We start from the raw sequence: 26,821 nt of genomic DNA, 5'->3' as shown, positions 1-26,821 counted from the left end.
GAACTATCAGATAAGGTTAAAAAGGGTGTCCAGGCTATAGGTGAACTAAGGGATCCAGAAGTATTGCGTGAAGTGGTATCTCAGCTGATGAACAATACGTTGTTCAAAGATACATTACTCTCAAGTCTAGGTATCACTGCCCTACACCAACAGGTCAAGTCACTAGAAAACAGATTAGATGACATGGAACAGTATTTACGTCGCAACTGTCTGAAATTCAGGGGGATCCCAGAATCTGAACACGAGAACACTGACCAGTTAATTATTGACTCGTGCAATAACACACTGGGTGTTATGGTTACTGATGCTGACATCAGTCGCTCACATCGTGTAGGTCCCATCAACAAGGCATATCCAAGAACCATAATTGTACGTTTCATCTCGTATAAGACCAGAGCCAACGTTTATGATGCCAGATTTTCCTTATTCAGTAAGAAAGACCAGGAATCATCACCCACATCTCCCACCCCATCCAATAAGCTCTTCATCAATGAGGCACTAACAAGAGCTAGGGCATCTGTTTTCTTCAAGGCTCACCTTCTCAAGAGAAAGGGTCTCATATCTGGCACTTGGACCAAAGACGGTAGGATTGTTATCAGGAACAATAGTGGAGAGAAACACCAAGTCACCAAGCTTGAAGAGTTAGGATCCTACCCTGACCCCTCTCCTAAGAAACAACCAGGCCCTACGACGTTGGCTTCTAACCGTGAAAGATCCTACAACAGGCAGCCACACCATAAGTGATCTGATAAATACATAAACTGATCATATTATGTGTATTTTGTTTGTTTTGTTTCTTTTTGCATTTTTTTTTTATCAAATAAGTCAAATATGTACCATAACTGTATAAATCTCACCATGTGACTATGTGTGTAGAACCAATTATACATATATCATATAAGTAACTTATTTGATACAAATGTATAACTTATGATTTTGCTATATCATCAATATAATGTATATTACTTCACCAAAGCTTAATAATGTGTATGTGTTGCTCTTGGATTATAACATGTGCAAATTTTCTTTTATAGTGGAAACCTTTATACCTAGGTATAAGTAAACTTACCTTGGCTTGTTATTGATGGTCCATCAATTGAATACATATATATATGTATATAGATTATGAACACATTATCTACCAACATTATCTAGGTATCATAAAATGTAAACACTTAATATTTAATATATATGTCAATTTATTTTTCCAAATATGTATCTCTTTATCATAACCTATACTGTAGAACGTGCATGTCTCATACTAATGTACAAGTATAATGATAATATTTACTACAGAAAAAGTTGTGTTATCTAAATTGTATGTGTTATCGTTCCTGGATCATAACATGTGACAATAATGATATATATAATATGCCTCTACAAAAGGAAAGATAAAGCTTATCTAATTACTGATGTGCTACTAATTGATAATATGTATGTATATACAGCCGATATATGTTATATCCATGTAATCTTTAAATCAAGCCCCTTCATTGTGTTTATTTATTGTATGTACATGTAGTCTATATATACTATAAAAACAAGATGTTTTCTGTATCCATTGACTGCTTGGCCTTTTGAACCAGGTGACTATGTGATCGTGCTATATACAAATGTACTTTATAAGTATGATATTGATTGGTGTAACTAATGATATAAACTTCAGCGAAATGGTTATAACACAAAATAATGCTACATGTATATAGTTTTGCATTTCATGCCATAATTTCACATACCTGAGTTACAAATATAATCCCAAATACATATTTTACTATCAGCCGGTATCTTGGCCAAATGTAAAAAAAAACACGTGCATACTGTCTTACAAATCGCATGCTTTTGGTCTACCCCTTCCAATTAGCAGGTCAATATTTTGTATTATTGAATGTTATACTATTCTCAACATAAATAGAATGACCAGAATTATTTGAGTCTTAACATTCTACAAGTAATTACTTATGACTATTGTACATGAAAATGTCAAATATAGGACTCCCATTATAATTATATTCTCAATCAAAATATTCTATGTCAGATATATCTCATCAAAATACAGTAAATAATGGTGATTGGAAAGGGCGTACACCATAATTGAAGGCAAACCAAATCCTGTTCACTACTATGTTTGTGACGTTAATATCAATATTTAGTCTTACCATGCTGTCTCTGATCATGTTGATCCCGTATTGCTTGTTAAGGTAAAGGATCAGTTTAATGATGTTAATACCTTGCATACGGTCTTTTTCTTACTTTTCTGTTATAGTCCACTCAGTCCACAGTCGAATTCCAGAGATTGTCATTATGCCTATCGTAAGTTTGTTTACACCAGAAACCTATTGATGTGTCCTAATGTTTACCACTCAATTGTCTTTGATAATGGATAAATATAAGAATATCGTAATTATATTTATTGGGACACATCTATATTGTGAGGATTATTACTATATCAACACATTGATCATCCGAGCATTTGCAGGTAAAATTACATACCCTAGTTATTACTTTACATATTGTTTACTTTTTGATTTTTTCAAACTTAGAAACATTGAATATCTTTTATGTACCATTACAAATATATTACTTCTTTGCAATGATATTGAACTAAATCCAGGACCCCAATGTAACATAGAAATCTCACATCTTAATGTTAGATCTCTCAGAACCAAACTTGATATCATTGAAGTAGAATTACATGAAAGTGACATATTATGTCTTACTGAAACACACCTTTCTCCAAATATAACTGATGCTGAAATAACACTTAACTCCCATTCCCATAACATTCACAGACTTGATAGAAAAACTGGACCTGGGGGAGGAGTAATTATTTATCACAAAGACACAGTACATACTGAAAGAAGAATTGATCTTGAGCATGAAGATATAGAAATGATATGGATTGAAGTATTATTCAATAAGCAAAAAATATTATTAGGATGTATTTATAGACCTGAATCGAATGTTGAATATTGGGATAAATTAGACCATGTTCTAGATAATGCATGTAGCACATCACTTAACATCATAATAACTGGGAATATAAATGTAAATATGTTGAATATACCTACTAACCACCATTTAAATAGACTAATGGTAAAATATAACTTTACAAATCAATAAATTAATAAACCTACCTGGATAACACAAACTACTGCCACTGCTATTGATATTTTATTCACTGATAATATTAATCTTATAAAACATAATACAGTGAATACACCAATATGCAGTGACCACTCTGTTATTCATTTTATCCTACCAGAAAACTATACTAAACTATGACAATGCAGATTTTGATAAAATGAATAGAGCTCTAAATGAAATAAATTGGGAAATACTAATAAATACACTTGACTCGAATGAGTTTAATACATTTTTAACAGATTCTATAAATAATCAAATAGAAGAATGTATACCATCCAACATTATAACTGTTCGCCCTAATGATAAACCTTGGATGAGGAATATTTTAAGGCAAAAAATTAGACAGAGAAGTAGATTACATAAAAAAGCTGTAAATAACAACACTGCAATTAATTGGGAAAATTTCAGAAAGGCTAGAAATGAAGTAGTAGACCTTGTTAGAGAAGCTAAAACCACTTATTACGAAAAATTACAACAATCGCTTAGTGACCAATCTGTGCCTCGTAATAAGTGGTAGAAAATTGCTAGATCTGTAATGAATTCAAATAATGTATCAAATTGTCTTCCTCCTCTTTCTGATAATAATAACTTAATACATCATCCATTTGAAAAGGCAGAACGTCTAAATAACTACTTCAGCTCAATATCAACTTCTTCTGTAAATCTTGAACCCCTTACCCCCCATGAAAATACTTTTCCCTTCCTTCTAGACAATATCATCATATCTGAAGAGAACATTAGAGATCAACTGTGTTTACTTAATGATAAAAAACCTCTTGGCCCAGATGGTATGATACCCAAGATAATAAAGAAATTAGCACCTTCTCTAATATGTCCTCTAACTTTACTTTGTGACCCTGACCTAACAGAACATTTGAGAATGATGTGACCCTGACCTAACAGAACATTTGAGAATGCTTTACATGCCAACATGCTTAAACTTAATCAGGAAAAGACGGAACTAATCGTCTTTTCCCCAAAGTGTCAGCAAACAATGGCTCTCCAGCTCAAGGTTGGTGCCAGAACTATTAAGACTGTTCCAGCTGTTAAAAACCTAGGGGTATACTTTGACAGTTCTCTGAACATGGAGAAACAAGTGAACGCTATTGCCAAATCCTGTTACTACCAGATCAGGAACATCGGCTGTATTCGGCAGTTTCTAACTGCAGATGCATGCAAGATTTTGGTGCATTCACTTGTTACCTCTCGGTTGGATTATGGTAACGCCCTGCTCTGTGGTATATCTGACAAACTAACTAGTCGTCTGCAGAGGGTTCAGAACACTGCAGCACGGCTAGTTACTCGTACTCGAAAGAGAGAGCACATCACACCTGCGCTTTATTCGTTGCACTGGTTACCTGTACGATACAGGTCGCAGTACAAAATTCTGGTATACACATACAAGGCACTGAATGGAACAGCTCCTCAGTACCTACAGGAACTTGTTACCCTGTATCAGCCGTCAAGATCACTGCGGTCGGAGTCAGAATCTTTGTTGTGTGTCCCAAAATCTCGTACTGTGACCTACGGAAACAGATGCTTTGGGAGGGTTTCGGCTACGTTGTGGAATAGCTTACCATCTGCTATTAGGAAGTCGAATACCCTGGCCAAGTTCAAGAGGGACATAAAAACTCACCTCTTCACGTCTGCATTTTAGAATCTTTGCAAAGACGTCATGTAAATACCACCCTTTTATTTGTTCAATTATGTGCACATTGCTTGTTAAATGTATAAAAGTGATTGCAAGCCTTTGTTGTTTGTTTTCACAATTATAACCATTACTATTATCCATATGTTGTAAAGCGCCTTAGAGTAATTTTACAAATTATATAGGGCGCTATATAAATGCTGTATATTATTATTATTATTATAATGATGTGACCCTGACCTAACAGAACATTTGAAAATGATGTGACCCTGACCTAACAGAACATTTGTGATCATTCGACTCCTGACCTAACAGAACATTTGTGATCATTCGACCCCTGACCTAACAGAACATTTGTGATCATTCGACTATTGAATCTGGTATTATACCTCTTTCTTGGAAAACAGCTAATATTAATGCAATATACAAAGGTAAGGGTGCTCAGAGTGATGTCTCTAACTATAGGCCAATATCTATTACTTCATGTTTTAGCAAAATTGTTTAAAAAAGTTATTTTTAAATATATGTTTAATTATATGAAAGAATGTGATATCATAAAGAAACACCAATCAGGCTTCTTACCAAGAGACTCGACTGTAAACCAGTTATTATCTATATATGACACTATTGTAAATAACCTGGATCAAAATAATGAAATCAGATTTGTATTTTGTGATGTAAGTAAGGCGTTTGATAGAGTTTGGCATGAGGGTTAACTTTTTAAATTGGAATCGTATGGCATAAAAGGGAAAATATTACAATGGTTTAGTAATTATCTTTCTGATAGAAAGCAGAGAGTAACAACAGAGGGGTTTTATTCAACTTTTAAGCATGTCAAAGCCGGTGTACCCCAAGGCTCGGTCCTTGCTCCATTTCTTTTCTTAATCTATATTAATGATATAACAGAATGTGTAACAAGTAAAATAAAACTTTTTGCAGATGATACTTCTCTCTATGAAGTAATAGACAACAATCAAAATGAAATTGCAGTGAAATTAAATAATGATCTAGGTAATATTAATGCATGGGCAAAAAAATGGGATATCAAATTTAATTCACTAAAAACTGAATCTGTAATCTTCTCAAGGAAAAGGGAACAAAATCATCCAGATATCTTATTTGGTTATGAAACTGTAACTAATAAACAAACTCATAAGCATCTTGGTTTAACTTTTAGTAGTGATGGAAAATGGACATATCATATTGACAATATTTATGAGCTAGCTTATAAAAGAATGAATATATTGAGAATGTTAAAACACAAATTGGATAGAAAAAGTCTTATAACAATATATACCTCTTTTATTAGACCAATACTTGAATATGGGGATGTAGTATGGGATAACTGTAGTAACCAAAATAAAAATATTCTTGAGTCAATCCAGATCGAGGCATTAAGAATTATTACAGGACTGCGTAGAGGGACCTCTCATTGTAAGCTTTATGCAGAAACTGGACTTGAATCACTTTGTTGTAGGCGAAAAAATCATAAATTAGCACTTATGTTCAAAATTTTAAATAATGAATCGCCTAAGTACTTAGAAGACATCATTGAACCATACCTTCACAGCAATATAAATGTAAGATACCCACTAAGAAATAGCCGTATTTTCAATCCCCCTTTCTGTAGAACTGAGAATTATTTCAATAGTTATTTTCCCTCAATGTGTAGAGAATTTAACCTTCTATCTGCAGAAACCTTAAATGCTACTTCCCTTCAACAATTTAAAAATTTCATCAAATCTGATAATATGAACAACACTGAAGAAATTGCTAGCACATTTAAATACTATGGGCCAAGAAAATTCAATATCATAATTTGTCAGCTGAGAAATCATGCTAGCAACCTAAATAGTGACTTATATATGGATCATCTGAATGAAACACCAGCATGTAGATGTGGACATGAAAATGAAAATGCATTTCATTTTATATTTGAATGCCCACTCTATAACAACTTTAGAATGCAATTAGTAATAAAAATTTCTCAATTTGGTATAACTGGTAATCATGATCATTTTAATCTAAAACCTCTATTAAAGGGATGCTTAATATGCAGCGCTGATATTAACATATCCATTTTAAAAAGTATATCTGACTACATTTGTCAAACTAATAGGCTTGTTATGTAATCTCACTCACAGCTAATCTTTACATTGAAAGTGATGCTATTATTTATAGTGTCATGATCACTCTGCTAATAAGTATTGATACTGGTGTATATCTATCTTCACAACATCTCTGGTATTCGGCTGGACTGGATGGAATTTATGAGTGTACTATTTTATAACCTGTTCTAACTATTTCATAGTTACATGAATATTCTATAGTGCCTTGTAAAATAATTTTTAAGAGAATCAACTCCAATAATATATAATAACAACTACATTTTCCTATATGAATCCATATCATATTCTGAAATTTTACAAAATGTTTATTTCTTGGTAACTTATCCTATATATCCAGTGGGTGGATAGCCAATGTGTTTATACACAAAGACTTTTGGGCCTGTATCCCTTGGATTTTATGTAGTATGGGTTGTCAATAAATATACATGATTTGTTAAATTATTAATATCTAAAACATAAACAGAAAATGATTAAAGCAAAGTTGAAAATGTTCATTTCACAAGCTAAATTGGAGTTATCTCCCCTGCACTGTTTAATTGGTTTGTTCTGACAGAATATATGTAATGTTTGTAATAACTTTGGAAAAGACTTAAATAGACCTAGCCTGATGTCCAATCCAATTGACATATATAAAGTCAATAAAATCTGATGAAATGAAATGATAATGCTATTTTATCATGCTTTGAGCCAGATAACAATTAATCACTTGATTTCAAAATAAACCACAAGTTTTATCTTACATTTTTATATAATATGCTGTTGTTCTGTTGCTTGTTTAATATATTTGGTTATTTCCATTAGCCTTGATTAAAGGAACCTGGAAATGCTTGCTTCCTGTTGATCAATGCCGTTTCTCTAGGGCGAAACTCAGAAAAGTTTGTGTCCTATCGTGCCGTGGTTGTCTGTGCTCCTAAACATTCATGTTGCATCAGTCATATTGTGGTTATTACATAGTGTCACACGGACAGTTATGTAATTGTGACTCACAACTTTACTGACAGTAAAGACATATAATTGGGTAGTGCTTGTGGTTCCCCCAACATTAACGTTCTTCATTTGAAGGAATTTTTCATAATAAGCAGAATAAAGACGTGCACAACAATGTCAGGATACAAGGCGAGGAGATGTGTACTGTCTACACTTTTATAAAAGGTTTACATCGATTTATAAACAAATGATATGTTGAATGGTGACTCACGCGTTTATACTAAAACCTGTCGTTTTGGCCATTTAAACGAAATGCACAGGTTATGTTTATTTCCCTGTATATTTAATAGAAAGTATTAGAGTTTTGCATACATTTGTATGTGCATTATTAAGTTGATTTCTTTCGAACCAATTATGATATTCTTTGAAGCGAAGAAGAAATGTTATCGGATAGAACCATTCGTACCATAGTTATAATGGACATTTGATATGTTTTAAGATATACCCAATGAGGCCAATTTCACTACACTATCCACACATTTTATCCCAGTGAGATTACGCTATGGTGCTTATGAGTAAACGATAGTGTATACGAACAGAAGAAGACGGCTTCTGTAACCCCACAAGGATGATGGGTAACAGATAAGACTGTTAACATGTTCTCTATATAACACTATAGTTTATTAACATTTTAACATGGATTTCAAATGAATGATAAAGCATCGAGTGAGACAGGCGTTTGTTGATCAATGGAAGTTTAGCAGGAAGTGGTGTGGCACCTTACTTGTCATCTTTAAGCTGAAAATAGATAATATCATCAGGTTACTTGCATAAATAAAATGTTCTTAAAAATGTATGATACAATTGTGATGCTAAATATGTTAAAAATCTAGAATTATATTATTGCAACAACGTTATTTAAATGACATAATATTAAAAAGAGATGATAGTATCTCAAAATAAATTTAAAAATAAATAAATTAAAATTACTTTATTTCCCTTTTTATTCATATAAAGAGATAACAAACGTTCACCTCTCTAAATGTTTGGGTTCTAATAAACTTTTTAATCATACTTTATACCTCTGCAGTAACTTACTTGTACACCTATTAGTTCATAATCTAACAACAATTCCAGTATAAAAATTATAATATCGTAACTAATGTTACGACTTTGATTCGTAGGAGATTGTTACTACAATTATACCACTGTTACTATATATAACACATATAATTTATACCATTATATATGTTATACATTTACCACTTTTCCCATTATATGATAGATACAAGTTTATGATATCTACCTCTATACACCACAAACTTGCATAGAGAATATTTAATGGTTCTCCGCTAGATAACATATATTTTTCGATGATGGCAGAAAATCAATATTCTTCACGAACATAATCATGAGTGAGGAAATATCGGTGTTCGGCGATTCAAGTGGTGTTTTTGTTGTATTTAATGAGAAAACCAATAAGTTGTCGGTCTTCGGTCTATAACATTGATATAGTGCATATACAGCAGTGAAAATCCTGGTGTATTTTTCAACGCAATAGAAAACCATAAACATATATTTATTACACTTCTAAAGTTCAAAGACGAAAAATCGAAAAGCGTTGTAATCAATAGAGTAAATGTTGGTGCCATATTCAAATGACATCACCATGGACAACAAAGCTATGTGTCATTTGGATAGGGCTACTATTCAACATAATTATATCGTATGATTCTATTATATTGTATGTTTCTTTTCTATTTGTTTACAAATTCCAATCAATTGATTAACTTAGCAATCACTTATTATACCGTTGCTTCATTTGCATTACTATCATATAATATATATATCACTTCTAGTATTTCTAATCTGTAACATGATATCACTTTACCTACCTTTAACCACAAGAATGACAACGCTGCAATCAGCAATATACCTGCAACAGGAAGTACATTAAACTGAAATGGGATTGCTATTTCATCTATAAAACGTTGCCTCCTGTTTTCAGAGATGACAAATATTTAGCAAAAACAGTTCCTGATTTATTTTGCAATTGGTTTACAAATCATAACTTATAACTATATGATGTGCTGGCAGTGTAATATGGGTGTATTATCAGTAGTATATCATACATATAGTTCTATATATATTACATTATACATGAGTGTTTATTGACATCTTATTAATGATATGACATTGGTACTAGTGCTCCTATATCGGTACAATAAACATGTTGGTGAAAATGATGTATTTGAATATGTATTAAACTTTATAAAATTGTGACATGATTTTGATGTTGGAATGCCAAACGTATTGGCCAGTATATAGATACAGATGCACGAGCATTGTGCACAGTGTCGTTATGTACTTACCTCTTCCATTGAACGGTGATTCGTACCCGGATCCGATTGTGTTCACGCCTCCGAACAGCTGGGGTTGCGTAGACAAGGCAATGAGTCCGAAAGGCAGTATGAGTGATGACGCGTCATCAATGTCAATATCAGCAAATGTCACATTACACCCGACAAAGAGGCACACCAGCGCAATGCCAACAATCTTCATATCTTAATCTGGGACGGGAAGAAGTTGTCATCTTTTACAATAAAATGTCGTTGATATATATTTAATGAAATTCAAGTTGGAGAATATACCGATATTTTCTCGTGATTCGCTCGCGAAAAAACAATCGATATTCTGCCATCAACACATTATTTGTTCTCTAAGTATTCTTTTGAAAATAACACAACTTAAATGACGCTTCAATGTGCGGGACTGGGAAGCATAAAATTTGACGCTCGCTTCACCACAGTGCAAACCGCAATTTTGAAAATGCCGCTATTAATAATAAAAGTCAACATTTATATAGCGCCCTATATAATTTGTAAAATAACTCTAAAGCGCTTTACAACATATGGGTAATGGTATTAGTTATATCTGTGAAACAAAAAATGCTTACAATCTCAATTATACATTAAGCAAAGAGATAATCAAATAAAGGGTAGTATGTAGATGACGTCTGTGCAAAGAGCCGAAAATGCAGATGTGCAGAGGTGCGTTTTTATGTCCTTCTTGAATTTGGCCAGGGTATTTGACTCTTATAGCATCTGGTAAGCTATTTTGCACCGTGGCCGAGACCCTCCAACAGCACCGGTTTTCATAGGTCACAGTACGATATTTTGGGGCACACAACAATGATTCTGTCTCCGACCGCAGTGAGCGTGACGACTGATACAGGGTTACAAGCTCCTGTAGGTACTGGGGAGCTGTTCCATTCAGTGCCTTGTATGTACGTGTACACCACAATTTTGTACTGCGACCTGTATCGTAAATGTTACCAGTGCACTGAATATAACAGTGTGATGTGCTCTCTCTTTCGAGTACGAGTAACCAGGCGTGTTGTAGTGTTCTTGACCCTCTGCAGAAGACAAGTTAGTGTTTTCATATAAACCTCATAGCAGGGCATTACCGTAATTCAGCCAAGAGGTAACAAGTGAATGCACCAACATCTTGCATGGATCTGCAGTTATACACTGCCGGATACAGTAGATGTTCCCGATCTGGTAGTAAAAGGATTTGTCAATAGCGTTCACTTGTTTCTCCATGTTCAGTGAATTATCAAAGTATACCCCTTGGCTTTTAACACCTGGGACAGTCTCGATAGTTCTGGCACCGACCTTGAGCTAGAGAGCCATTGTTTGCTGATATTATGGGGAAAAGACGATTAGTTCCGTCTTTCCTGATTAAGCTTTAGCATGTTGGCGTTCATCAAGGTACTGATATCTGTCAGACAAGTTTCCAGATTTTATTATATTGTATCCCAACTGTCCTGTGGTTTGATGACCATGTATTTGTGTGTCATTAGCATAACAATTACAGCGAAGACTACAGCGATACAAATATAGTTAACTAAAATGGTAGGTTATAATAACTGACTAGAAATGCCTAAAACACCTATACGGACGCAAGAACGAAACGGGTTTCGTAAAAAAAATGCATTGTAAGAATTAACTGGTAAGATTTCGATAAAAGAAAGAAAAATAGTTTGAATTGTATAGCCATAATAAATACCATAATGAATGTTGCAAAGGCATACCAAAGCAACTACTTATTCTGACTTCGCTTCATCTAAGTTTTTTATCACATAAATAATGCCTGCTATTTGACTGGTAAAATGTAATTAATGTGCATGGCGTTAGCCTAGGTATTTGATACTCATTTTGTTCGTTAAATGTCAATATAATGATTATTTGTCACCGATCTTTTCCCCATTGCAGTCATAAAACTATACAGTTCTTCTGTAATTTTTCAAACTTACAGTTACTTTCCATTTCCATCGTTTTTATATAACTGTAGTGGATGTGGGCCAGGAAATTTATATTGATCAGATACAATATTACTCTCAGAACATTCGTGTTGATTCATCTGAGTATTTATTTATTCGAAGGAATTAATTCAATTTGATATTGGAGACATTTGACAAATGGACATTTGGTGTAAACATTATCAAACTGTTTTAACAAATAACTTTGTGACACCCAACCATACATAATAGAATAACTTTGTGACACCCAACCATACATACAAAATGTAATAGAATAACTTTGTGACGCCCAACCATACATACAAAATGTAATAGAATTACTTTGTGACACCCAACCATACATACAAAATGTAATAGAATTACTTTGTGACACCCAACCATACATAATAGAATAACTTGGTGACGCCCAACCATACATAATAGAATAACTTTGTGACGCCCAACCTTAAATAATATAATCACTTTGTGACACCCAACCATACATAATAGAATAATTTGGTGACACCCGACCTTAAATAATAGAATAACTTTGTGACGCCCAACCTTACATAATAGAATACCTTTGTGACACCCAACCTTACATAATAGAATAACTTTGTGACGCCCAACCTTAAATAATATAATCACTTTGTGACACCCAACCATACATACAAAATGTAATAGAATAACTTCGTGACACCCAACCATACATAATAGAATAACTTTGTGACATCCAACCTTACATAATAGAAATAAATTTCCTCTTTCGTTTCCCGAAAATAGAAATAATCTACATTTTGTATGACATTTTGGTACTTGTGAATTGTTTCTGGAAAAATATTTAAACGACAATTTCTTGTTATTAATAAGTGTTTAAAACCTGACATATTGAAATGAGACATATACTCTATATTTTTAAGACATACCGATTTTATTCTGTTTAAAAATAACACTATTCGATAACAGGTACTAATGACGTTATTATCTGTGATATAGAACATTGTATTCGCATAACATCTGTATAATGCAGTGTTTTATTAATTTTGGCACACTGTATATATTACCTAAAAAGTGCAATCACTTGTAGGTGTCTTATGTTTATCTTCAAAGATTAAATGAATTATATATAGAAAGGCTGAGCTGGAATCTGTGCATACTTACAAATTTTCGAAATGGTACGTTAGAGTAGGATGTTATAAACCTGTTACGTGCGTTCGATGAATCCGATTCGATGGGTGAAATGATTCCTCAGTGCTAACTCATGTCATCTTTATAGCCATCTCAGGGGGTCCGCACCCCATCAATCCGTTTCCCTTACGTCGATTTCCGCGGTTGATTTTGTCTTGTCGACATCAATCATCACTCATCTAGTGACATATTAACCGCGGAATTGAGTCATTTCCGTCATTTAGGTAAGTACTTACATATAGGGATTGAATGGATTTTGTTTCATGTAGTTTGCGGCAATGGATAACAGTAGCTGATCTACATATCCTCAGAAGATATGTAGATCAGCTACTGCTATCCATTGCCGCAATGTACTTGGAAAATAATCATTCAATTCATATATTTACGTTACGGTGGACTACAATAAAAAAAGGTTACAACACTTTTTGTAAATTTATTATTTTTGATATAAGTATCGGACAGAAAACCATATAAAAGGAACAGTCAGAACTCCAGCCTACACACAAACTTCCAATGTTCAACTTCCGCCGATCAGCTGTTTTTGTTGAAACGAAAAATATGTATCTAGAATCTAATAACTAACACTTGATATTCCTTTCTTTTTTAAAAATTGATCTTATTTGAAATTTTTTTTGGCATCTAACACCGCATATTATATATTTTAAAAAGTTGATGTCCGCACTATTTCAAATCATCGGTCACCATAATAACTATCCAGGACACCCGTCGGCATTAGGTAGAGGGCTCATTTGAAGTTAAATGTACAGCCGTGGAATATGCTATTTGCCAAAAATACGGCAGATGTAAATGATGATAAATTAATGGATGAAGTACCATGTGTCACTACTAAGTTCTCTGGGTTTAATGTGCAAATTGATGTCACGGGGGTTACCCAGCCGGACGTTTGGTGTTAGGAAGTTCGTGACCACGAGGAACCGATTGCGAGTCGGAAGTCAGTATCAGTATTTGATATGGCTATGTTATAAACATTGTTTTTTAATTTCAAATAAAGAAATTAATAATAATAGTACAATGGTGCACCATTTATTATTTTCGCAATGTTTATAATTATTTCTCGCAACTACGTTATCTCGGAGAATGGGATATAACTCTACTCAGAAACGCGTAGTAATATGATTTGTCATTGTGTGTGAAATCAGCTGACTGGTTGCACGATAATTTTTGTATTCATAGTGTATTCATAGTCTAATGGCAGTTGTTTTCAGTTGGTAGATTCATGTACAGAATACACATCAAGAATGTAAACATATGGATATGTTTCGTGTTTAATATAATAATATGAATGTATGAATATTAGTTTGTTAAAAGAATAAGTCTCTTATGGGGGAAATACAGATGCATTCGATGTATTGTTGGCAAATATATATTCGATGTTTTGTTTGTAGATATACATTAGTTTTGTTGTTCGTAGATATATATTCGATGTGTTGCTTGTACATAAGATGTGCTGGTTGAAGATATTCATTGGATTTGTTGTTGGTAAATATACATCCGTTGTGTTGTTTGTAGATATATATTCGATGTGTTGCTTGTATATAGAAATACTAGATATGTTGTTTAAAGATATTAATTGGATTTGTTGTTTATGAATATACATCAGGTGTGTTGTTTGTAGATTTATATTCATTTTGTTGTTTGTAGATATATATTCGATGTTATGTGTTGTAGACACAAATTCGATGTTTTGTTTGTAGATATATATTCGATGTGTTGTTTATAAATATACATCCGTTGTGTTGTTTGTAGACACAAATTCGATGTGATGTTTGTAGATATATATTCGATGTGTTGTTTGTAGATATATATTCGATGTGTTGTTTGTAGATATATTTGCAACGTGTTGTTTAAGGATATACATCGGATTTGTTGCTATGTTATGGGAGTAGGCTTCTTCCCCTAAGCTATGTAAAGCTTGTAATCTAACCTTTTCCATTCAAAAGACATACAGTAGTTGAAGATAAAAGTTACACTTTTAGATTCTATAATCCATATCACTTGCACAACATTATATTGATTTCATATATTGTAATCAGAGTGGTTATCACACAACCTGTAAAGATATCTTGCGCATTGTAGTCATAAATGTCATTTTAAAACCGCATAAACGATAAGAATACACAATTCAAACCACTGAGGGTATGTATATTTGATCTCCTTCTAACAAACAAAAAATATAAATTAAAATGCATGTATATACATCATGTAAATCTATACATAAAATGTAAAATAACATTTACATTATTTGTTACATCTTAACCGCCAGGAATATTGAAAAATAAATCAACAAATGCTCTATGGAAAAATAAAGTTTATTAGAGACAGTTGAAAACATCCACCAATTACATACATAATTTGCATCCGTCTAGAATTTTTTGTTAAATATCAGAGGTCAATTACATATGGATACAGATTACACTCACGACATTCCTCACGACATTCCTCGTCAGACAGAGTTATTGTATAATTAAGTTAAAGAACATAGTGCATAATATTGAAAACATCGTATTGAAACGTAAAACAGCCACGATAGCATGCATTATCAGCTTTATCTAAAGGTTACCTTGTCCGTTACATAGTAACAAATATTCGATATTATATTGACTTATAAATGTTAATCTGAACTAATTATATATATCAAGAAGTAAGAAAAAACAGACATAAAATGTTACAGCGTATATAACACGGGTTTCATTAAGAATAACAATTGACAGCCGCAGGTATCATGCCAGCGCATGCGTATCGAGACACCAGCCACTCTTGGTCACAGTCAGACATTTGTGTTGCTGACTCATCACAACGAAGGGTGAGCCATGCCTGAGTATCCAGTACCTTCCTCCCCGAGGCCGACCGTACGCCACTCCTAGAACATGCAAATAGACACATCATGTAATATTACCAGGATGTTTTGAGGTGTTTTTTGTTTGTTTTATTCATGGACGCTTGTATCAAAATGCTTGGTATTACAAAAATCTTATAACTTATAACTTAAGCAATAAACTTGATGCAGGCATCTCTCTGGAAAACGCCAAATTACATATGAATTCAAACCTTTAATCATTACGTATCATACAACTTTTATCAAAACGGTGAATTTTGATATCATATGCTGATAAGGTTGAAATACAAGCGTTGTTTTATTGTGTTTACCATGTGGATTTATGAGTTCTACTTTTCATATTGTTTTCCGATAAATTCAACACTCTCAATAAACAAAAATGAGAGATTGACGCTTTCGATGAAAGTAAAAGCAGAATAATTTAAGAGTAAACCCTTCCTCTGAAAATGTGTGGGCGGGAACAGGAATGTGTGAGTAGGAGATGGGATGTATGTTTGAAGGAACAAGTGTGTGGGAGGAGGAATGAATGTGTAAGTACAGTGTAAGTGTTTATGTGTGACGTTTCGGTGACTTACACATAAATGTACCCTATCACATTCATCCGACAATCACAAATTTGTTTGATGAAGGTGACAGTGCACGTATCGTACTAGTCATTGTCACGTCATACATAGACACGTATTGGTTGCGATACATAATCTTTCTACAATTCATAGTTATCAAACTGAGAAAAATGTTTCGAAATACGAAGAATGCGTGTTTGGTAGGAGGATAATGTATGGGAAGAAGAATGTTTGTGGGAGGTAAAATTTGTTTGGGAGGAGGAATGTGTAAGAATGTGTGTGGGACGAGAAATGTGTGTGAGAGGAGGAATGTGTGTGGGAGGAGCATTGTGTGTGAGAGGAGGAATGTGTGTGAGAGGAGGAATGAGTGTGGGAGAAGGAATTTGTGTGGGAGGAGGATTGTATGTTCGAGTTTGAATGTATAAAAGAGGAGGAATGTGTGTGGTAGGAGGAATGTGTGTTGGTGGAGGAATGTGTGTTGGAGGAGGAATGTGTGTGGGAGGAGGAATGTGTGTGGGAGGGTGAATGAGTGTGGGAGGATGAATGTGTGTTTGAGGAGGAATGTCTGTAGGGGAGGAATGTGTGTGGGAGGATGAATGTGTGTGGGAGGGTGAATATGTGTGGGAGGATGAATGTGTGTGGGAGGATGAATGTGTGTGGGAGGATGAAGGTGTGTGGGAGGATAAATGTGTGTGGGAGGGTGAATGTGTGTGGGAGGATGAATGTGTGTTTGAGGAGGAATGTCTGTTGGAGGAGGGATGTGTGTGGGAGGAGGAATGTGTGTGAGAGGAGGAATTTGTTCTGGAGGAAGAATGTGTGTGGGAGGAGGAATGTGTGTGTGAGAAGGAATGTGTGTGTCGGAGAAGAAATAAATGTTGGGGAAAGAATGTTTGGGAGGAGGAATGCGTGTTTAGGATGACAAATATTATATTTATATAAATATATGCTAAAACATGTGAATGTAAATCATATGCACCTAAATCCCATCTCTTTACAGATCACATCGGCTACACGGTTGGAGAAGTTCATGCCATCATCACACACCAGTGTTGTTAGTGAGCGATACTTCATCATCACAATCCCACTGCTATCACGTTCTGTTTTGATCATCACTTCATCTACAAAAACAAAAGACCACAAATTGAATATCTGATTCTGATTAAAGGTATGCTGTTATCTTCTAAGGAGACAGGTTTATATTTAAATAATATACATAAGGCCAATATATCCAGGGTGATATAGGAGGCTCATATTGCATTGACACATAAAGGTCGATATACTTAAGTGTGACATAGGAGATTTAGATTTAAGTGACTAACATAGGTCGATATACTTAAGTGTGACATAGGAGACTTATATTCAAGTGATACACATGGGTCGATATCCTTAAGTGTGACATAGTAGACTCACATTTAAGTCAATCTATTTGGTGTGACATAGGAGACTTACATTCAAGTAATACACATAGGTCGATATACTTAAGTGTGACATAGTAGACTCACATTTAAGTCAATCTATTTAGTGTGACATAGGAGACTTACATTCAAGTGATACACATAGGTCGATATACTTAAGTATGACATAGGAGACTTATATTCAAGTGATACACATAGTCGATATACTTAAGTGTGACATAGTAGACTCACATTAAAGTCAATCTATTTAGTGTGACATAGGAGACTTATATTCAAGTAATACACATAGGTCGATATACTTAAGTATGACATTGGAGACTTAGATTCAAGTAATATACATAGGTCGATATACTTAAGTATGACATAGGAGACTTACATTCAAGTAATATACAAAGGTCGATATACTTAAGTATGACATAGGAGACTTACATTCAAGTAATATACATAGGTCGATATACTTAAGTGTAACATAGAAGACTTACATTCAAGTAATATACATAGGTCGATAGACTTAAGTGTGACATAGGAGACTTACATTCAAGTAATATACAAAGGTCGATATACTTAAGTATGACATAGGAGACTTACATTCAAGTGATACACATGGGTCGATATACTTAAGTGTGACATAGGAGACTTACATTTAAGTCAATCGATTAAGTATGACATAGGAGACTTACATTCAAGTGATACACATGGGTCGATATACTTAAGTGTGACATAGGAGACTTATATTCAAGTGATACACATAGTCGATATACTTAAGTGTGACATAGTAGACTCACATTTAAGTCTATCTATTTAGTGTGACATAGGAGACTTACATTCAAGTGATACACATAGGTCGATAAACTTAAGGGTGACATAGGAGACTTACATTCAAGTAATATACAAAGGTCGATATACTTAAGTATGACATAGGAAACTTACATTCAAGTAATATACAAAGGTCGATATACTTAAGTATGACATAGGAAACTTACATTCAAGTAATATACAAAGGTCGATATACTTAAGTATGACATAGGAGACTTACATTCAAGTAATATGCATAGGTCGATATACTTAAGTGTGACATAGGAGATTTAGATTTAAGTGACTAACATAGGTCGATATACTTAAGTGTGACATAGGAGATTTACATTCAAGTAATATACATAGGTCGATATACTTAGTGTGACATAGGAGACTTACATTCAAGTGATACACATGGGTCGATATACTTAAGTGTGACATAGGAGACTTACATTCTAGTAATATACATAGGTCGATATACTTAAGTGTGACATAGGAGACTTACATTTAAGTCAATCTATTAAGTATGACATAGGAGACTTACATTCAAGTGATACACATAGGTCGATATACTTAAGTGTGACATAGGAGAATTACATTCAAGTAATACACATAGGTCGATATACTTAAGTGTGACATAGGAGACTCACATTTAAGTGATACACATAGGTCGATATACTTAAGTGTGACATAGGAGACTTACATTCAAGTAATACACATAGGTCGATATACTTAAGTGTGACATAGGAGCCTCACATTTAAGTGATACACATAGGTCGATATACTTAAGTATGACATAGGAGACTTATATTCAAGTGATACACGTAGTTCAATATACTTAAAAGTGACATAGGAGACTTATATTCAAGTGATACATTTAAGTCAATATATTTAGTGTGACACAGGAGATTTAAGTGATACACGTAGGTCGATATATTTAAATGTGACATAGGAGACTTATATTTAAGTGATACAGGTAGATCGATATATTTAAATGTGACATAAGATACTTATATTTAAGTGATACAGGTAGGTCGATATATTTAAATGTGACATAGGAGACTTATATTTAAGTGATACAGGTAGGTCGATATATTAAGTGTGACATAGGAGACTTATATTTAAGTAATACACGTAGGTCGATATATTTAAATGTGACATAGGAGACTTATATTTAAGTAATACAGGTAGGTCGATATATTTAAATGTGACATAGGAGACTTATATTTAAGTGATACACGTAAGGCAATATATTTAGTGTGACATAGGAGACTTATATTTAAGTGAAACACGTAAGTCGATACACTTAAATGTCAATAGGATATTTATATTAAAGTGATACACGTAAGTCGATATACTTATTGTGACATGGGAGGCTAAACTTTATGTTAGACTCGTTATGTCGTCATTTAAGTATTACACAGTAGACTGATGCTTAAATATAACACACTAAGTTAGTACATATGTATTTACGTGCGGCTCACGACGCAAACACTTAAGTGGAACACATTAGACCGATAATTATTATTAATAATATTATACAACATTTATATAGCACCCTATGTAATTTGTAAAATAACTCTAGAGCGCTTTACAAAAAACAAAGGCATACAATGACATTTATACATTTCAACAAATAACGGGTGGTATTTACATGACGTCTTTGCAAAGAGCCTATAATGCAGCAGTTTAGAGGTGAGTTTCGATGTCCCTCTTGAATTTGGCCAGGGTATTTGACTTTCTAATAGCAGATGGCTAGTTTTTTTTTACAACGTGGCCGAAACCCTCCCAAAGCACCAGTTTCCATAGGTCACAGATTTTGGAACACATAACAATGATTCTGACTCCGACCGCAGTGATCGTGACGGCTGATACAGGGTAACAAGCTCCAGTAAGTACTGGGAGTTGTTCCATTTAGTGCCTTGTATGTGTACACCAACATTTTGTACTGTGACCTGTATCGTACATCACAGGTAACCAGTGCAATGAGTATAGCACAGGTGTGATGTGCTCTCTCTTTCGAGTACGAGTAGCCAGCCGTGCTGCAGTGTTCTGGACCCTCTGCAGACGACTAGTGCGGGTCAGGAGCCCACCATTGAAATGAAAAGCATAAGGCCGACATTGCGAGTTTAAATTAAAGTGATACCAATAGACTGATATACATTGAATAATGTCCAGGGACGATAATGTATGGGCATTATCTAATTTTATTCAATACGACTAGTGCTAAAGAACACTTACCACAGTTAGCCTCGTCTGACTGATCATTACAGTCGGGTTGATTATCACATACATTTTCATTGACTATACATTCTCCGGAGACGGGGCACCTCGTCGATCCTAGTCCACAGGTGTAACCTTAACATACATGAGAAACAATGTTATTCACACAAAGCTGTTTGAAGTATTCTTTTGACGGGTTAATACTCAGCTATTTATTTATTTTATTAATTGTAAAGCTCTTCCGCAAAGTTTTCCAACAACGAAAACGCAGGCATAGCTAACATGTCATATATTTTGATCAGGTTGAGAGATATGGAAGAGATCCCTGAGAACATCGGTTTAAATGTCCGTACCTTTCCCTTGACTTTGATCGTTTCATTGACCTACCTTCACAAATACATTTATGGAATGTACTGCCCGGGTTCTCTAGAACGGCTGCGATTGATCCTTTGTCGTAGGATCTACAATCAAAGCCACGGTCTTCGTCTTCAGATAACCTTCGTGAAATTCCTGCTTCTGTTATTGTACCATACAAAGGTGGGCGACACACAGCTTCAACGCATTCTTCTATTGTCTCTGTACTCGATGCACTAAATGGATAGTTTGGCCACAGTAAAACCTCTCCATTCTGAATATCAGCATGAGTGCATGGCTGAGGAGTCGTAGCTATGTAAACAGTAGTAAAAACTCTTAAATACTGAATATTGAATCTATTTGAAAAATTAAAAGTTGTACATTTTCACACGTCCTTTAATAAAGATATTTCTGAATTGAAAAATATTCATCATGCTTATTTATAATCTAAAATAGTATACTTTATATGACATTTGACATATGCCATTCTTTGACAGCATACAAGTAGACATAAAATGCTGCAAGACTTATTATCGCATCGACTGTTGATCGTCAAGTTCAAAATATGACATGTACACTTGATAAGTTATAGAAGCATTGTTTTGAACGATAAGGAAACTCACGCCGGCTTATACAATAAAACAAGAGGCCCAATGGGCCTGCATCGCTCACCTGGTATTAACCTCACACTTGTAATCTTAAAAGTGGACTAAAATACAGCCACAGGCAGAATATCAGTGTGACCTTGAATGTCAAACAATGACATTAGGTTGAAAGTGGGTCAAGATCATTCATTTGAACAAAGTTGGTAGCCCTGATTGCTACAGGCCAAATATCAGTACCCTGAGCCTTTTGGTTATTGAGAAGAAGTTGTTTGAAGATTTTAAGACATTTGACCCCTGTGACCTTGAAAATGGATGAAGGTCATTCATTTGAACAAACTTTGTAGCCCTTCATCCCAGCATGCTACTTGCCAAATATCATCATCCTAGGCTACTCGATTATTCAGAAGAAGTTGTTTAAACGTTTTAAACATATTTGACCCCTGTGACCTAGAATATAAGTCAGGGTCATGTATTTGAACAAACTTGGTAGCCCTTCATCCCAGCATGTTACTGGCCAAATATCTTCACCCTAAGCCTATCGGTTATTCAGAAGAAGTTGTTGAAAGGTTTTAAACATATTTGACCCCTGTGACCTTGAATATAAACCAAGGTCATTTATATAACAAACTTGGTAGCCTTTTATCCCAGCATGTTACTGGCCAAATTTAGGCACCCTAGGCGTCTTGGTTATTCAGAAGAAGTTGTTTAAAGGTTTTAAACATATTTGATCCCTGTGACCTTGAATATAAATCAAGGTCATTTATTTGAACAAACTTGGTAGCCCTTCGTCCCAGCAGGTTACTGGCCAAATTTAAGCACCCTAGGCCTTTTGGTTATTCAGACGAAGTTGTTTAGATGTTTTAAACATATTTGACCCCTGTGACCTAGAATATAAGCCAAGGTCATGTATTTGAACAAACTTGATAGCCCTTTATCCCAGCAAGTTATAGGCCAAATATCATCACCCTAGGCCTCTTGGTTATTCAGAAGAAGTTGTTGAAAGGTTCTAAACATATTTGACCCATGTGACCTTGAATATAAATCAAGGTCATTTATATGAACAAAATTGGTAGCCCTTCATCCCAGCATGTTACTTGGCAAATATCATCACCCTATGCCTCTTGGTTATCCAGAAGAAGTTGTTTAAGGAATTTAACATATTTGACCCATGTGACCTTGAAAATGGATGAAGGTCATTTATTTGAACAAACTTGGTAGCCCTTCATCCCAGCATGCTTCTGGCTAAATAGCATCACCGTAGGCCTGTTGGTTACTGAGAAGAAGTTGTTTAAAGTAAAATGTTTACGACGGACGGACGGACGACGAACGGACGACGGACGCCGCACCATGCAATAGCTAAAAAGGAAATTCAGTATGGATCTGTTGTGTGGCATTAAAACAGTTTGCATGTTTGATTTCTTTTTCAACCACGATGATGAAGCCAAAAACATTTTCACCGATTTTTAAATATACCGGTATCATTGTTCATCATATGCATTAGTAATTCTGATACATCTTGTAACAATAGGTAAACAAACTTAATACAAACATCTACACGTAGGTATCGTTACTATATTTGGCTAGAGAAATGGACACCTATTCTTAGTTATGCTATAGAAAATATCTTGATTTAATATCTTGTTGATATGGAATTATAAAAGTCATCCATTTGTTGTCGTTTAATGCGACCAAATCTCGCTGAAATAATACTTGAGATACTAGATTTATGAAAGAGATTTACATGTTGTCTAGCAGATATCTTTATTTCTGAAAGGTTACTTACCTGGTGGCCCACAGTTCTCTGTATCTAAAACGTTGATCATGTTGCTTATTCTCTCTATTATAACACGATTTGGGATACATTCGGTGCGGAAGGGTCGAGTGCATGTCAGGAAAGTTTCCATTATCCTTTAACATGAAATGGAAATAAAGCATACATATCAGTGTATCAAATCAATTCAGTCAGGTAGGTTAAACAGATCTTTGGACTTATTTAAAATGGACTTGTTTCAAAACTGACAAACATTAGTAAAAGGAAATTAATATTTGAATCACTATAACTTTATACACACTATATTAAAAGAGATCATTCGGAGAGGGGTTAGTTTTACTTACAGGAAAAAATAATTGATGAGGATGTGTCACATGGAACACACAGTAACGATATAGTTACAAAGTTGATTGTACCGGGAAATTCACTTAATGTGTTTGCAATTGATTCCAAGCAGATCATACATGGTGATATCTTAGGCACTGTTCAAATTCCTATTGCACTTTTCAATATCACAATATCACAGCTTGTAAACTTCCAATAAGATTAGTCTTTTAGATTCCAAGCACTTTACACTATTTTTAGTAGCAATGTAAGAGTGACATTGACCCTGACCCTTATAAGAAATGGAACCCTATTGCACATCTTCATATCAAAGTGAATCACCATATCAAATTTCATAGAAACTTTTGGCTTTTGAATTCCAAGTTAATTTCAAAAAAGAATCGTGCGAATGGACAGACTGGCCAACAGACCGACGGACCGACTGATGGACAAACGGACACAGTGAGGTACATGTATAATCCCAGTCGATTAGATACCTGTATTATCTCAGTAGAGTAGATACACCTATTATCTCCGTAGGTTAGATACCTGTATTATCTCAGTAGGTTAGATACATGTATTATCTCCGGGGGTTAGATACATGTATTGTCTCAGGGGGTTAGATACATGTATAATCCCAGTAGATTAGATACATGAATTATTTCAGTAGGTTAGATACACGTATTATATCAGTCGATTAGATACATGAATTATATCAGTAGGTTAGATACATGTATAATCTCAGTAGGTTAGATTCACGTATTATCTCAGGGGGTTTGATACATGTATTATCTCAGTAGGTTAGATACACGTATTATCTCAGTCGATTAGATACATGTAATATCTCAGTAGGTTAGATACATGTTCTATCTCAGTAAGTTAGATTCATGTATTATCTCAGGGGGTTAGATACACGTATTATCTCAGTAGGTAAGATACATGTATTATCTCCGGGGGTTAGATACATGTATTATCTCAGTAGGTTAGATACATGTATAATCCCAGTCGATTAGATACATGAATTATCTCAGTAGGTTAGATACATGTATTATCTCAGGGGGTTAGATACATGTATTATCTCAGTAGGTTAGATACACGTATTATCTCAGGGGGTTTGATAATGTATTATCTCAGTAGGTTAGATACACGTATTATCTCAGGGGGTTTGATACATGTATTATCTCAATAGGTTAGATACACGTATTATCTCAGTCGATTAGATACATGTAATATCTCAGTAGGTTAGATACATGTACTATCTCAGTAAGTTAGATTCATGTATTATCTCCGGGGGTTAGATACATGTATTATCTCAGTAGGTTAGATACGCGTATTATCTCAGTGGGTTAGATACATGTATTATCTTTAGTATTTAAGTTAAGTGCGAACTTTAGGGCATGGCTTTCCCTGATGTCGGTGAACTATTATGAACTCCGTAATACCGTTTTGAGACGATGTATATGATAAGCTTCTAGAGTTACAAATATAATAGGACATTCATACTTAAAATATCTCAACATTTAAAATCAGTAACATATATCCTTTCTATACTTCTCATACACCGATAGACTTGCTACGTGTATCACCCCTTGTTTACCTCACATACACACATTGACTGGCTACCATCCCTTAATGTTTTGTTATGATTTTCCTGTTGTATTCCTGACTAGATTATTCATTCTTAGTTTGAAACTAAGGATATGATGTAGCGGAGATAAGAATTATCAAAGTATTTGTTTTTTCATCAAAATAATATTCTAGAGACGCAGACAGACGCTGGAGGAAAACTATCCAAAATCAGGTTTCCAAGAAAAATATAAAGGTATGCAAAATAATCTGACTATGTACAGGGATATAGAGTTATGCTAAAATAATTTGGTAAATAAGCTCAAATCACCTGCAATCATCACCCTCTTGTGGAACCATTCCGAATGTTTTTTTCAATACAAACATGGTCACTGGTATCGAACATCGAAGAACCTCAGGGACGTTGCATGTGTCATCTATTGAGAGAGGATAGTAGCTTCAGAATAATCACAAAATCATTTCCTAGAGCAAACAATATTGTTATAAAACTCAAACTATGAATGCACGCTACCATATTAGGATATGCGTATTTTCCAATTAAGTGTTCAGCACCACAGTCTGAATTAATATAGGTTGCGATTCGAACTGCTGTAGCGATGTAAGGTCCATTATAAATTTTAACTTTCAGATAATATTTGGATGTTAGTGATCGCCAGTAACACTATATCTAACTTGTATATTAGGTATTAATTTAGTTAAGTTCATTTTCTAGGCAAAATCACTTTGTATGTGATATATACGCTCATTGTAATCAACCTGTTTCAAGTTACTTAAAGCCACAGTTAGATCATTACTACTGTTATATCCGCAAAAGGCATTGATAGATCAGTCATTACTACTATTATATCTGTGATAGTCGCAGTAAGATCAGTCATTACTACTGTTATATCTGTGATAGTCGCAGTAAGATCAATCATTGCTACTGTTATATCTGTGATAGTCGCAGTAAGATCAATCATAACTACTATTATATCTGTGATAGTCGCAGTAG

The 26,821-nt window shown here is 34.3% G+C and overlaps 1 protein-coding gene across 1 annotated transcript in view; it reads right to left on the bottom strand.

Annotated features, from left to right (window-relative positions):
• The window catches only part of LOC110451389, a 190,288-nt gene that overhangs the window by 19,298 nt on the left and 144,169 nt on the right, over positions 1–26,821 (bottom strand). The window contains exons 50-58 of the mRNA XM_021499374.1: positions 26,141–26,246; positions 23,932–24,056; positions 21,577–21,855; positions 21,208–21,324; positions 17,733–17,874; positions 16,084–16,217; positions 10,221–10,412; positions 9,744–9,784; positions 8,633–8,646 (exon numbers count right to left, since the gene is read on the bottom strand). Of these exons, the coding sequence (XP_021355049.1) occupies positions 8,633–8,646; positions 9,744–9,784; positions 10,221–10,412; positions 16,084–16,217; positions 17,733–17,874; positions 21,208–21,324; positions 21,577–21,855; positions 23,932–24,056; positions 26,141–26,246 (1,150 nt within the window). The remainder of the gene's footprint in view (positions 1–8,632; positions 8,647–9,743; positions 9,785–10,220; positions 10,413–16,083; positions 16,218–17,732; positions 17,875–21,207; positions 21,325–21,576; positions 21,856–23,931; positions 24,057–26,140; positions 26,247–26,821) is intronic.

This window comes from Mizuhopecten yessoensis, unplaced genomic scaffold, assembly GCF_002113885.1.
Source record: "Mizuhopecten yessoensis strain PY_sf001 unplaced genomic scaffold, ASM211388v2 scaffold5979, whole genome shotgun sequence".
Lineage (NCBI taxonomy): Eukaryota > Metazoa > Mollusca > Bivalvia > Pectinida > Pectinidae > Mizuhopecten > Mizuhopecten yessoensis.
This window is presented reverse-complemented; position numbering and strand designations above follow the sequence as displayed.